The following is a 14,864-nucleotide window of genomic DNA, read 5'->3' on the forward strand; positions in this document are numbered from 1 at the left end:
CACACATGATAAACATATGCAGTATCTAAGAGTCCCTATCCCACTCTTGCCCTCTCGTCACACTCTACACCCCCCCAACACACACACATGATTAAACATATGCAGTATCTAAGAGTCCCTATCCCACTCTCGCCCTCGCTCACACTTACACCCCCCCCCCCACACAACACACATGATAAACATATGCAGTGTCTAAGAGTCCCTATCCCCCTCTTGCCCTCTCGTCACACTCTACACCCCCCCCCCCACACACACACGATAAACATATGCAGTGTCTAAGAGTCCCTATCCCACTCTCGCCCTCTCGTCACACTCTACCCCCCCCCCACACAACACACACATGATAACATATGCAGTTGTCTAGAGTCCCTATCCCTCTCTTGCCCTCTCGTCACACTCTACCACCCCCCACACACACACATGATAAACATATGCCAGTATCTAAGAGTCCCTATCCCACTCTTGCCCTCTCGTCACACTCTACACCCCCCCCCACACACATCATGATAAACATATGCAGTATCTAAGAGTCCCTATCCCACTCTCACCCTCTCGTCACACTCTATACACCCCCCCCCCACACACCACACACATGATAAACATATGCAGTGTCTAAGAGTCCCTATCCCTCTCTTGCCCTCTCGTCACACTCTACACCCCCCACACACACACATGATAAACATATGCAGTATCTAAGAGTCCCTATCCCACTCTCGCCCTCTCGTCACACTCTACAACCCCCCCCCCCCCAACACACACATGATAAACATATGCAGTGTCTAAGAGTCCCTATCCCACTCTCACCCTCTCGTCACACTCTAACCCCCCCCCCACACACACACATGATAAACATATGCAGTGTCCTAAGAAGTCCCTATCCCCCTCTTGCCCTCTCGTCACACTCTACACCCCCCCCCCACACACACACGATAAACATATGCAGTGTCTAAGAGTCCCTATCCCTCTCTTGCCCTCTCGTCACACTCTACACCCCCCACACACACACATGATAAACATATGCAGTATCTAAGAGTCCCTATCCCTCTCTTGCCCTCTCGTCACCCTCTAACCCCCCCCCCCCACCACACACCCACACATGATAAACATATGCAGTATCTAAGAGTCCCTATCCCACTCTTGCCCTCTCGTCACACTCTACACCCCCCCACACACACACTGATAACATATGCAGTATCTAAGAGTCCCTATCCCACTCTCGCCCTCTCGTCACACTCTACACCCCCCCCCCCCACCACACACACATGATAAACATATGCAGTGTCTAAGAGTCCCCTATCCCCCTCTTGCCCTCTCGTCACACTCTACACCCCCCCCCCCCACACACACACGATAAACATATGCAGTGTCTAAGAGTCCCTATCCCACTCTCGCCCTCTCGTCACACTCTACCCCCCCCCCCACACACACACACATGATAAACATATGCAGTGTCTAAGAGTCCCTATCCCTCTCTTGCCCTCTCGTCACACTCTACACCCCCCCACACACACACTTGATAAACATATGCAGTATCTAAGAGTCCCTATCCCACTCTTGCCCTCTCGTCACACTCTACACCCCCCCCCCCACACACACATGATAAACATATGCAGTATCTAAGAGTCCCTATCCCACTCTCACCCTCTCGTCACACTCTACACCCCCCCCCCCACACACACACACACGATAAACATATGCAGTGTCTAAGAGTCCCTATCCCTCTCTTGCCCTCTCGTCACACTCTACACCCCCCCCACACACACACATGATAAACATATGCAGTATCTAAGAGTCCCTATCCCACTCTCGCCCTCTCGTCACACTCTACCCCCCCCCCCCCACACACACACATGATAAACATATGCAGTGTCTAAGAGTCCCTATCCCTCTCTTGCCCTCTCGTCACACTCTACACCCCCCCACACACACACATGATAAACATATGCAGTATCTAAGAGTCCCTATCCCACTCTCGCCCTCTCGTCACACTCTTACACCCCCCCCCCCCCCCAACACACACATGATAAACATATGCAGTGTCTAAGAGTCCCTATCCCACTCTCACCCTCTCGTCACACTCTACCCCCCCCCCCACACACACACATGATAAACATATGCAGTGTCTAAGAGTCCCTATCCCCCTCTTGCCCTCTCGTCACACTCTACACCCCCCCCCCACACACACACGATAAACATATGCAGTGTCTAAGAGTCCCTATCCCACTCTCTACCCTCTCGTCACACTCTACCCCCCCCCCACACACACATGATAAACATATGCAGTATCTAAGAGTCCCTATCCACTCTCACCCTCTCGTCACACTCTACACCCCCCCCCCCACACACACACACATGATAAACATATGCAGTGTCTAAGAGTCCCTATCCCTCTCTTGCCCTCTCGTCACACTCTACACCCCCCCACACACACACATGATAAACATATGCAGTATCTAAGAGTCCCTATCCCACTCTCGCCCTCTCGTCACACTCTACACCCCCCCCCCCCCCCAACACACACATGATAAACATATGCAGTGTCTAAGAGTCCCTATCCCACTCTCACCCTCTCGTCACACTCTACCCCCCCCCCCCACACACACACATGATAAACATATGCAGTGTCTAAGAGTCCCTATCCCCCTCTTGCCCTCTCGTCACACTCTACACCCCCCCCCCCACACACACACGATAAACATATGCAGTGTCTAAGAGTCCCTATCCCTCTCTTGCCCTCTCGTCACACTCTACACCCCCCCACACACACACATGATAAACATATGCAGTATCTAAGAGTCCCTATCCCTCTCTTGCCCTCTCGTCACCCTCTACCCCCCCCCCCCACACACACACACACATGATAAACATATGCAGTATCTAAGAGTCCCTATCCCACTCTTGCCCTCTCGTCACACTCTACACCCCCCCCACACACACACATGATAAACATATGCAGTATCTAAGAGTCCCTATCCCACTCTCGCCCTCTCGTCACACTCTACACCCCCCCCCCCCCACACACACACACATGATAAACATATGCAGTGTCTAAGAGTCCCTATCCCCCTCTTGCCCTCTCGTCACACTCTACACCCCCCCCCCCCACACACACACGATAAACATATGCAGTGTCTAAGAGTCCCTATCCCACTCTCGCCCTCTCGTCACACTCTACCCCCCCCCCCACACACACACACATGATAAACATATGCAGTGTCTAAGAGTCCCTATCCCTCTCTTGCCCTCTCGTCACACTCTACACCCCCCCACACACACACTTGATAAACATATGCAGTATCTAAGAGTCCCTATCCCACTCTTGCCCTCTCGTCACACTCTACACCCCCCCCCACACACACATGATAAACATATGCAGTATCTAAGAGTCCCTATCCCACTCTCACCCTCTCGTCACACTCTACACCCCCCCCCACACACACATGATAAACATATGCAGTATCTAAGAGTCCCTATCCCACTCTCACCCTCTCGTCACACTCTACACCCCCCCCCCCACACACACACACACGATAAACATATGCAGTGTCTAAGAGTCCCTATCCCTCTCTTGCCCTCTCGTCACACTCTACACCCCCCCCACACACACACATGATAAACATATGCAGTATCTAAGAGTCCCTATCCCACTCTCGCCCTCTCGTCACACTCTACCCCCCCCCCCCCACACACACACACATGATAAACATATGCAGTGTCTAAGAGTCCCTATCCCTCTCTTGCCCTCTCGTCACACTCTACACCCCCCCCACACACACACATGATAAACATATGCAGTATCTAAGAGTCCCTATCCCACTCTCGCCCTCTCGTCACACTCTACACCCCCCCCCCCCCCAACACACACATGATAAACATATGCAGTGTCTAAGAGTCCCTATCCCACTCTCACCCTCTCGTCACACTCTACCCCCCCCCCCACACACACACATGATAAACATATGCAGTGTCTAAGAGTCCCTATCCCCCTCTTGCCCTCTCGTCACACTCTACACCCCCCCCCCCACACACACACGATAAACATATGCAGTGTCTAAGAGTCCCTATCCCTCTCTTGCCCTCTCGTCACACTCTACACCCCCCCCACACACACACATGATAAACATATGCAGTATCTAAGAGTCCCTATCCCTCTCTTGCCCTCTCGTCACCCTCTACCCCCCCCCCCCCACACACACACACACATGATAAACATATGCAGTATCTAAGAGTCCCTATCCCACTCTTGCCCTCTCGTCACACTCTACACCCCCCCACACACACACATGATAAACATATGCAGTATCTAAGAGTCCCTATCCCACTCTCGCCCTCTCGCCCTCTCGTCACACTCTACCCTCCCCCCCCCCCCCCCCCCCCCCCCCCCCCCCCCCACACATGATAAACATATGCAGTGTCTAAGAGTCCCTATCCCCCTCTTGCCCTCTCGTCACACTCTACACCCCCCCCCCCCCCACACACACACGATAAACATATGCAGTGTCTAAGAGTCCCTATCCCACTCTCGCCCTCTCGTCACACTCTACACCCCCCCACACACACACATGATAAACATATGCAGTGTCTAAGAGTCCCTATCCCTCTCTTGCCCTCTCGTCACACTCTACACCCCCCCACACACACACATGATAAACATATGCAGTATCTAAGAGTCCCTATCCCTCTCTTGCCCTCTCGTCACCCTCTACCCCCCCCCCCCCACACACACACACATGATAAACATATGCAGTATCTAAGAGTCCCTATCCCACTCTTGCCCTCTCGTCACACTCTACACCCCCCCACACACACACATGATAAACATATGCAGTATCTAAGAGTCCCTATCCCACTCTCACCCTCTCGTCACACTCTTACCCCCCCCCCCCCCCCCCACACACACAGGATCCAAGGGCTGTAAGGGCTTGATGAATCTCATTGGGACACTTGAGCAGTGACAGACTAATCCTGCAAGCATTAGTGCTAGCTGAGACATCTGGAGGGGAACGACTCTCACACAAACACACACACACGTCCTCACCTTCTGGGCCTGCTGCACGTCGGCCGTGATGTGATCCATGTCCCCCTCCTCCATCTCCCCCATGTTCACACGGCTCACCAACACTGTCCCCACCGCCAGCACACCATCAGAAGACCTGGGGGAGAGTGGACAGAGTGTCAACTACGGGAACGAGAGAGAAAAGAGGGCAGAAGCGAGAGTGAGAATAGAGGTGTAGATGGAGCAGCCAATGGGACAGAGAAGAGGTGTAGCTGGAGCAGCCAATGGGACAGAGAAGAGGTGTAGCTGGAGCAGCCAATGGGACAGAGAAGAGGTGTAGCTGGAGCAGCCAATGGGACAGAGAAGAGGTGTAGCTGGAGCAGCCAATGGGACAGAGAAGAGGTGTAGCTGGAGCAGCTAATGAGACAGAGAATAGACGTGTAGATGGAGCAGCCAATGGGACAGAGAATAGAGGTGTAGCTGGAGCAGCCAATGGGACAGAGAAGAGGTGTAGATGGAGCAGCCAATGGGACAGAGAATAGAGGTGTAGCTGGAGCAGCTAATGAGACAGAGAATAGACGTGTAGATGGAGCAGCCAATGGGACAGAGAATAGCGGTGTAGATGGAGTAAATAAGAGGTGGTGAGGAACAGACAATGAGAGGTCAATAGAGACTGTAGGCTGGAGTTTCTCAAGAAATGTTTGTTGCAGTTGCAAGTGACATCATCTCAATCAACTTTGCTGATACACAAGCAACTGAAACACCATTGAAATGGCATGCAACAATGTGGTTTAAAAATTCTAAACCAATGGCATCTGTTGCGTTACATTGTGATTCAATAAGCTATACAAATAAACACTGTGGCACACTACATATATAAACTCCCAGTCATTTATTGGGTAACTCACCTCATTGTGATTTTGACAAATAATTTGTTTATCGAACCTTTTCCGTAATGATTTAGAAAAAAATGCTGTCTATACAATGTAGCTAGCCAAATTGAAATTGTCAGCACTGTTCTAGCTAGCTATCGACGAACTAACCAACAACTTACCAGCAACTAAGTAAGCTTAGGCTAGCAACTAACTAAGCATAGGCTAGCTATTTCAAACTGGTCTGGGTTTACTTAAAAAAATTTAATGTATTGACAGCCAAACCACATACATAAACCTTTACGAGCAATGATGCCAATGTCTATTTATACAGCTCCCGTTTAACTAACTATGTCGCTTCTATCAACCTTGATGGCGGTTCCGGCAGCAACAGGCAGCGTGAGCGACAGCTGTGTTGACATGACAACTGGGTCTGAGTTCTGTACCTTCGAATGGATCACGCGACAAAAGCATTCGTTTTGATTGTGTTGTTTGCAACAAGTTTCACAAAAGTTGAAAAGTTTGCAACTGATCTGGATGCCACCAAGTTGCAGATGAATTTGCTTATCAGTTGCTGGGGGTGTTGCATGAAGCAATCTAAAAAGCAACATAGCTGCGTCCAAGTTGCTTCGTGTAACCCCAGCACATTGTGGTCAAGTCATTGTTCTCCCTCCTTCAGTGACAGATACAGAACAGATACCACCGGTCTCATATTAGGGAGCCCCAATTACTTTTCTAACCAATGATCTGATGGGAAATCCATTGCCAGCAGTAGTTCGTCACACACACACAGGCACTCGCACACGCGCACACACACACACTTAAATGAACAATTCTACCTGGGTATTAAGCTAGCAGCATGTGATCAGATCAGATTGATCGAGCGCTAATGGGCCTGGTCCCTCTCCCAGTGGACAATGAAGGGCTATCATAATCACAGCCAAAGCCTGGGGTGCGAGAGGGAGAGAGAGAGCAAGGGGGGAGGAGAGGGGGACGACACCCCGGCGAGAGAAGGAGAGGAGAGGGATGGTGAGGGATGGAGAAGGAGAAGAGAGTGATCTGGAGAGGTACTCTGGGCCTGGAGAGAGAAAGAAGGGGCTGCTACCCCGTGGAGAGGAAGGGAGGGATAGTGAGTTGAAGGACAGAGAGGGAGAAGAGACTGATCTGAAGAGGGACTCGGGGAACTGCGGCAGTGGCGTTCTCGCTCAGAGACTCATTTACACACGGCGGTCCCTTGCTACACAGAGAGGATATAAGTCTGTTGATGGATCCCAGGACCCATGCCAGACATCTGCTTCAGTGTTTATCTTTCCTGGTACCCCCCCCCCCCCCAACCCAACCCACCTCCTCTCCCTCCTTTTCTACTCATCCCTCATCCCCCTCTCCACCACACAGAGAACATTCCGGAAAGTCACCCTGACTTTGAGTAAACATGGTCAGTCTAGATCGAGCCGCTCGTTCCCTCGGCTTATAATGGAGAAAATGAGATGAGCATGTCGTTGTTTTTAACACCTACTGCAACGGGGCTACAGTGGCCCACCTAGGTACACTTTCCATATTGCTTGAGCGCCTTACCATCATGAAACATCGCACTTAAACAGTATAGGCTTTAAAGTCCTACTCCTAATACTTCATGCAAGGCTGTAAACTCCTGCTCCAGTCTCATTTGCAGATCATTTATCATGTGATAGACTTCACAAAAGGCACATCAATAGGTGGTCCAGGTATCCTCTTTTGTTCTCTATGGCTCCTCAAGAAAGGGGAGAGGCTGATGACATCACATCTCCCCATCAGACCAGCTCCTTGAAGTTTGCAGCTGTGGCTAAAAACAACACTATTTTGCGCAAACATTTTTTTTTGCCTTTTAGTGTGTGTACTTCACTGTATGTACAGTGGGGAGAACAAGTATTTGATACACTGCCGATTTTGCAGGTTTTCCCACTTACAAAGCATGTAGTGGTCTGTCATTTTTATCATAGGTGCAAATCAACTGTGAGAGACGGAATCTAAAACAAAAATCCAGAAAATCACATTGTATGATTTTTAAGTAATTCATTTGCATTAATTTGTTCTCCCCACTGTATATTTGGGATATTGCTTTCCAACAGTAAAAGTAAAACAAATAGTTGGAGAACGTCTTTAAGGTAATTGATTTATGTGTGGGAGCGATGGGAGATGATGTCATAGTTGTACAGACTGTAGCTTGCACACGGATGGGGGGTGATATGTCATATACTTGGCATCTTTAAAATACCACGCTTTCACAGTTTTCTGACATCAGTTTGTGTGTGTGTGTGTGTGTGTGTGTGTGTGTGTGTGTGTGTGTGTGTGTGTGTGTGTGATAATTACCATTATAGCTTAAAGGCAGGTTAAGGAGAGGTTGGTTCAAATCAAGCGAGCGCGCGAACAGAAGTTGCCTTCCTCCATCCTCCCACGATTTCTCCACCTCCTCTTCCTCGGTTCTGGAGTTGGCATTGAACAGCATCTACAGATTGCTCTGCCCGCCTGTGATCTCCCCACTCAACTGTCCTCATCTAATAATTGGCCCAGAGTTCACTTTTTGTGACAGTGCTTAAATCAGAGCAATTTCATAAAGAGACAAAAAAAATGATGTGCTTAAAGGGACACTTGGATGCCGTTTGTAAAGTAAACACTCGTATGAACGTGCATTGGTTCTGGAGAGGATGAATATGAGGGGAAAAAATTGGTGAGGTACGTCTTTAAAGTGCCTGTCGCGTATTTGGAATTGTTCACAAAACAATTAGTTATTAAGGACGTTATTATTGCATTTAAGGGTGATTTATTTTGTAACCCTTCTTCAGTTTGCAAACATGTCTCAAAGTGACACAAATCTGTACTAATTACTCATACTAGTCTGGGTGATGAAATGCAAGTCACTCAATTTAGTCCTTCAACTTTATCCCATCAATGTGTGCTTTATTTAGAATGTATTAACCTAGAAGTGCTTTAAATATGGATCCTATCGTGTGGTGCTTCGGTTTATTTCTTATTTCCTTATTTGAGCGACTTCCTTTACTTGGTTAATCTCCTTTTCAGTGTTTGTCTAGCTGTGATAAGGAGTGTTAGTCAGGGACCGGAGTCATAACCCCACACCTGAGGAGAGGAGCATTGTTCAGAAGATTCAAGCCAGCAATGGAAAAGGACAGGTGACACAGGCTGTGCTCAGCCACAGTGTCTGGGGAGAGGGGACCGGATGAGTGTGACCAAGCTGTGCGCACAGAAACATCAGAGAGAAACACAAGATTGAACTTCACTAAATTTTCTAGAGCAGTGGTCACCAACCGGTCGATCGCTATCAACTGGTCGATCTTCAAGACATTCCTAGTCGATCGCCAAACATTTCTGTAAAAAACCCAATGATAAAGCCTTGTGTACCTATTTTTTGGTTTGTTCTTGGGCTGTTGGAGGAAGGTGCACCTGATTCAGCTGCCCTGTGCGCCGGGTGGATTAAATGTTGCCATTTTAAACCATTTCCTGTGTCTGAAGGTGCAAACTCTGCCTTCCTGGCGGGCCCAGAGAGCAAATCAAGTGCACTATTGGCCTACCACTGGCCAATCAGATGGCTCAGATGACCGTGTCTGCAGTAACTTAGCAGGCATAAAAGAAAGCTACAGCAAAATTGATACTGTGAGATGTCAAAACGTTTAAAACCAAGACTAGAGAGAGACTGTCAACGAATACAGCAAAGAGATGCTGTTTATATGAGTGACTTCATGTTTCAGTTCTTACTCATCACTGTCAACACTTTGTACTCAACACTTTTAAAATGCATGTTCTTCCCATTTCCACTCAGCACTACAACAAGCACTGCAGCAGTAATGAATGAGGAGGAATGTGTATCTACAGGCTTGCGTGCTTGTTATTATTAGCAGCTTGAGTCTTTTTTAATATCGAGGACTTTTTCAATTTCTCTGTTCCTACTCTAGGAGTAACAACATGCATTTGTGCATTAGGCAGAAATAATGCGGTGCGACTGGAGTTTCACCATCAGGTCTCCCTTTTTGGTCAGTGTCAGTGGAGGAAAGGGAGAGTAGTGGGATGTTGAGAGGCAAACCCTCAGTCTGTGGCTCTCTCCCTCCGCCGAGACTAAGCATCAGACGCAGGCACCATCAGCCCAATAAAATAAAAAGCTCATGATTTTAATGTATGCTCACTCAGCTGTGCTTCACAAGTAATACAACCACGGATCTATTACCTGTGTGATTATATAGCCTACATCAAATTTTGAAATATAATTGTAAAAAACAAAATGGCCCGAACAACAATGCATTGCCAGTGCAATTAAAGCAAAGCAAATATGCGGTTATGATGTATTGGGTCTATAATTTACTGCACAAAAGTCATTGCTACAGTAGTGTTTTTAATTGGTTAATTTTACATAGGCTTACACGTTTTTAATTGGTTAATGTTGCATAGGCTTACACGTTTTGAATTGGTTAATGTTGCATAGGCTTACACGTTTTTAATTGGTTAATGTTGCATAGACTTACACGTTTTTAATTGGTTAATGTTGCATAGGCTTACACGTTTTTAAGTGATGTAAAAAGTAACTTGGAGCGGTAGATCTCGGCCTGCATTTTGACTCAAAGTGATCTTGACTCAGAAAAGGTTGGTGAGCACGGTTCTAAAGTCTTCCTTGTTAACACTATCAATGTTTCCCTTTACTGTGGCAATTGTGATCGAATCAACGTAATATTAGCCACTTTCAATGCAACATACCAAAACAGAATGCATAGGATTCTAGTAGGATTCTATTGCATTGTCACGCACTACTCAGCCCGTACTTAACACAGACCTGTGCGACATAAAAAAAAATCTGAGCTGCCATTTGTGTCATTTGCTTTTAACTGGACTGTGTTTTCAGCATGAGCAGCCCTGTCTGAGCAGCAAACAGCCGCGGTGCCACCGCCCTCCTACAGCCCTGTCTGAGCAGCAAACAGCCGCTGTGCCACCGCCCTCCTACAGCCCTGTCTGAGCAGCAAACAGCCGCGGTGCCACCGCCCTCCTAAAGCCCTGTCTGAGCAGCAAACAGCTGCTGTGCCACCGCCCTCCTACAGCCCTGTCTGAGCAGCAAACAGCCGCGATGCCACCACCCTCCTACAGCCCTGTCTGAGCAGCAAACAGCCGCTGTGCCACCGCCCTCCTACAGCCCTGTCTGAGCAGCAAACAGCCGCGGTGCCACCGCCCTCCTACAGCCCTGTCTGAGCAGCAAACAGCCGCGGTGCCACCGCCCTCCTACAGCCCTGTCTGAGCAGTAAACAGCCGCTGTGCCACCGCCCTCCTACAGCCCTGTCTGAGCAGCAAACAGCCGCGGTGCCACCGCCCTCCTACAGCCCTGTCTGAGCAGCAAACAGCCGCGGTGCCATCGCCCTCTACAGCCCTGTCTGAGCAGCAAACAGCCGCGGTGCCACCGCCCTCCTACAGCCCTGTCTGAGCAGCAAACAGCCGCGGTGCCTCCGCCCTCCTACAGCCCTGTCTGAGCAGTAAACAGCCGCTGTGCCACCGCCCTCCTACAGCCCTGTCTGAGCAGTAAACAGCCGCGGTGCCACCGCCCTCCTACAGCCCTGTCTGAGCAGCAAACAGCCGCGGTGCCTCCGCCCTCCTACAGCCCTGTCTGAGCAGTAAACAGCTGCGGTGCCACCGCCCTCCTACAGCCCTGTCTGAGCAGCAAACAGCCGCGGTGCCACCGCCCTCCTACAGCCCTGTCTGAGCAGCAAACAGCCGCGGTGCCACCGCCCTCCTACAGCCCTGTCTGAGCAGCAAACAGCCGCGGTGCCACCGCCCTCCTACAGCCCTGTCTGAGCAGTAAACGCTTGTCACAACCAGTTGCCGTCAGAATCAGGTTGCTGGAATTTTTCCAAGCGCAATTATGCCTCAAAACCCATCTGTTTTACGCCGGAGGAAAGAGCTGTTTTGTCAGATATTTCACACTTCATCAAAAAAAAAATTACGCTTCGATGTCTGCGCTTGTTGCAAGCATCTCTCTCTCTCTCTCTTTCTCTGAGTCATTTCAGTGCTTGCGAAAGGGGACGTTCTTTCTCCCCCTGTGTGGTTTTAATTGAGGGTAAAGCTGTATTCATTGTGGAGGGCGGACAACGTTTCCTCTCTCTCCTGTTTTCTGTTTCTCCGTGTTCTATAGTGCTTCTGAAGTGGCAGGTTTAAGTACGTTATCTGGGAATGAATGACTAAGGAGACTATTGAGCCCCGTCACTTGATTAACGGATGGTATTCATCCACTGTATCGTGAGGAAGGTCAGTGACTGTTCCTGTTTTCTGTCCTGACATCTCCCGCTCTCATTCAATTGTCATCGATCCACACTTGGCTTTTGAATAACCTGACGTGGATGTAATTTAAAATAGAGTTGTCGTCCCCACCACATACACACACACAGACACACACACGCATACAATCCCCAGCAAACACACTCTCACCAACACACACACACCACACAATCCCCAACAAACACACTCTCACTAACACACACACACACAATCCCCAACAAACACACTCTCACTAACACACACACACCACACAATCCCCAACAAACACAATCTCACACAATTCAATCTATGCACTATGAATATAATCCAACAAGGCCTGTGTTGAGAACAGTCGGCAGGAACCTGTATGTTTGGGGAATAGTGATTTTTATTTCCCCAGAAAACCAAAGTGGTGAATGAGTGGGTTGACAATGCTAGTCAGGTGAAGGTGTGTGTGTGTGTGTGCGGGTTTATCTTTTTTGACATGTTTGTACATGCGTGTGTAGGTGAGTCACTGACTGTGTGGTTGGGTTGCTGTAAAGAGACATAACTATCTGCAATATTAATATTAAGCTGATCTACACCCCCACCCCCCCCACCCAAAATAAATATAAACACATCACTACTCTGTCTTTGCCATCTTTAGAATTCAACGATGTCATTCCACATTACCGTAACGACAATATATCCGTTTCTATTCCAATCTCACCCTAACGAGAGAAACAGTTCTTAGTGACAGAGATGAATTAACATGGACTCTGGCTTTAATTGTAAGCCCCGCCCCTCTAAGGCAACATCACACGGTGTCATTCCCTCCTTCTACGGTGTTTTACATAACCCAGGGAGATGGTAGATAGCCCTCGACCCGAAGGGCTCAGAGGAAGAACACTTGACAAATGCTCAAGTATCACCCAGAAACCACTTTCTCCATGTTAATGATGGATTATAGAGTGTGGACAAATGAGCTAGTCAGACTTGGGACTGCCCTAATTCTCTGGAGAGATATTACACACATAATTCACTGTACTGCAGCGTAGCGTAGCATGCTGGGTATTTTAAAGCATGAATTTTACATTAAAGACGACTAAAAATAGTGGGAGTTTGTTTCTGGTTTGTTCTAGTTCTCTGCAGATATCACACAAATACTTTACTGTACTGTTCCATAACATATCGGAACATTTGAATCATGACTTTTACATTTCGTCCTATTCAGTGTTTTTCTTGTTAAAGTCTATCTACACTTTAACTGGGGATTTGTTCATCTTGACTTTTACATTTCGACATGCTACTACTGCGGTAGTTTGTCTGCCTAGTTTCATCAACGGGCATGAAAAGGTCACAATTCTGTTAGTAGGTTTTAGTAAGGCAAATGGAAGCCATCCAACTGCAGATCAGTCTGTCTGTACAGCGCCAGCCCGGCTGGTGGGTCCCAATGAGATCCTGGTGACCTGCTTGAACAAAGCCTGCAGTGTTGTCACATTGATTGAGGCAGCTCCCCTGAGCACTAAACCCAATTATTGCAGAGTCACGTAAAAAAAGAGCTCATTCATTCCCAATGAGTGTCTTTGCAACCCTCTTCAGTCCACTGCAGAGGATTCTACAGGGAGGCTGGTTTCTCCATCAACACGACCCTTATGGTAACATCTATCCTAAATGACCATGTATCTATAATTAGCCACCATCCAGCTTTATATAGGTCAAAGATCCAACACGGAGTCAGACAGATATCCTACTAGGCATAGAGTTATGGGCCTTATAGCGTCTTCACTAGCTGTATAGTAGCCCTATATCTTCCTGTATACAGTAGCACATCTTTTCCATGTCTGCATGACCACTCCCTCTTGCGATGCGGGACACAGTTCTTAACATGTCCTGAAGGGACTCAACCAACAAACTCCACTTCAGTTGACAAGGAGGAGTAATAGTGGGAGCAAAAAGGAAGCTTTTCTTTAGGGTCCTGCAGTGTATTTCTATCTTATTTTTAGCGTCCCGCGGCTAAAGCTTTAGGCCTCTTAAGGGGTAAGCTAAAGTGCTTCGATGTACTTCTGTTGCTGTCAGGTTTCTTGGTCTCTCTCTGTGGGAGAGACCCACGTTTCCGTGGAACTTTCCCCTCCCCTGTACTCTCAAGACGCCATTTCAGGGGACCTCTGTGGAGGCGAGACAATTGACAGTCTCTTCACTTTCACTCCTGCTCTCTCTCCTCTCTGTGTTTCTGTATGTGACTCTCTCTCTCCTCTCTGTGTTTCTGTATGTGACTCTCTCTCTCCTCTCTGTGTTTCTGTATGTGACTCTCTCTCTCCTCTCTGTGTTTCTGTATGTGACTCTCTCCTCTCTCTCTGTGTTTCTGTATGTGACTCTCCTCTCTGCTCTCTCTGTGTTTCTGTATGTGACTCTCTCTCTCCTCTCTGTGTTTCTGTATGTGACTCTCTCTCTCCTCTCTGTGTTTCTGTATGTGACTCTCTGTCTCCTCTTGGTGTTTCTGTATGTGACTCTCTCCTCTCTCTCTGTTTCTGTATGTGACTCTCTCTCTCTCCTCTCTCTGTTTCTGTATGTGACTCTCTCATCTCCTCTCTGTGTTTCTGTATTGACTCTCTCTCCTCTCTCTCTGTTTTCTGTATGTGACTCTCTCTCCTCTCTCTCTGTTTCTGTATGTGACTCTCTCCTCCTCTCTGTTTCTGTATGTGACTCTCTCTCCTCTCCTCTCTGTTTCTGTA

At 48.3% G+C, this 14,864-nt stretch overlaps 1 protein-coding gene across 1 annotated transcript in view; it reads right to left on the minus strand.

Moving 5' to 3' along the window:
* LOC109881902 (type II inositol 3,4-bisphosphate 4-phosphatase-like) overlaps positions 1-14,864 on the minus strand; it is a 340,632-nt gene that overhangs the window by 79,583 nt on the left and 246,185 nt on the right. The window contains exon 9 of the mRNA XM_031828224.1: positions 4,868-5,153. Within this exon, the coding sequence (XP_031684084.1) occupies positions 4,868-5,153 (286 nt within the window). The remainder of the gene's footprint in view (positions 1-4,867; positions 5,154-14,864) is intronic.

The sequence above is a fragment of the Oncorhynchus kisutch genome, linkage group LG7, assembly GCF_002021735.2.
Source record: "Oncorhynchus kisutch isolate 150728-3 linkage group LG7, Okis_V2, whole genome shotgun sequence".
Taxonomy (NCBI): domain Eukaryota; kingdom Metazoa; phylum Chordata; class Actinopteri; order Salmoniformes; family Salmonidae; genus Oncorhynchus; species Oncorhynchus kisutch.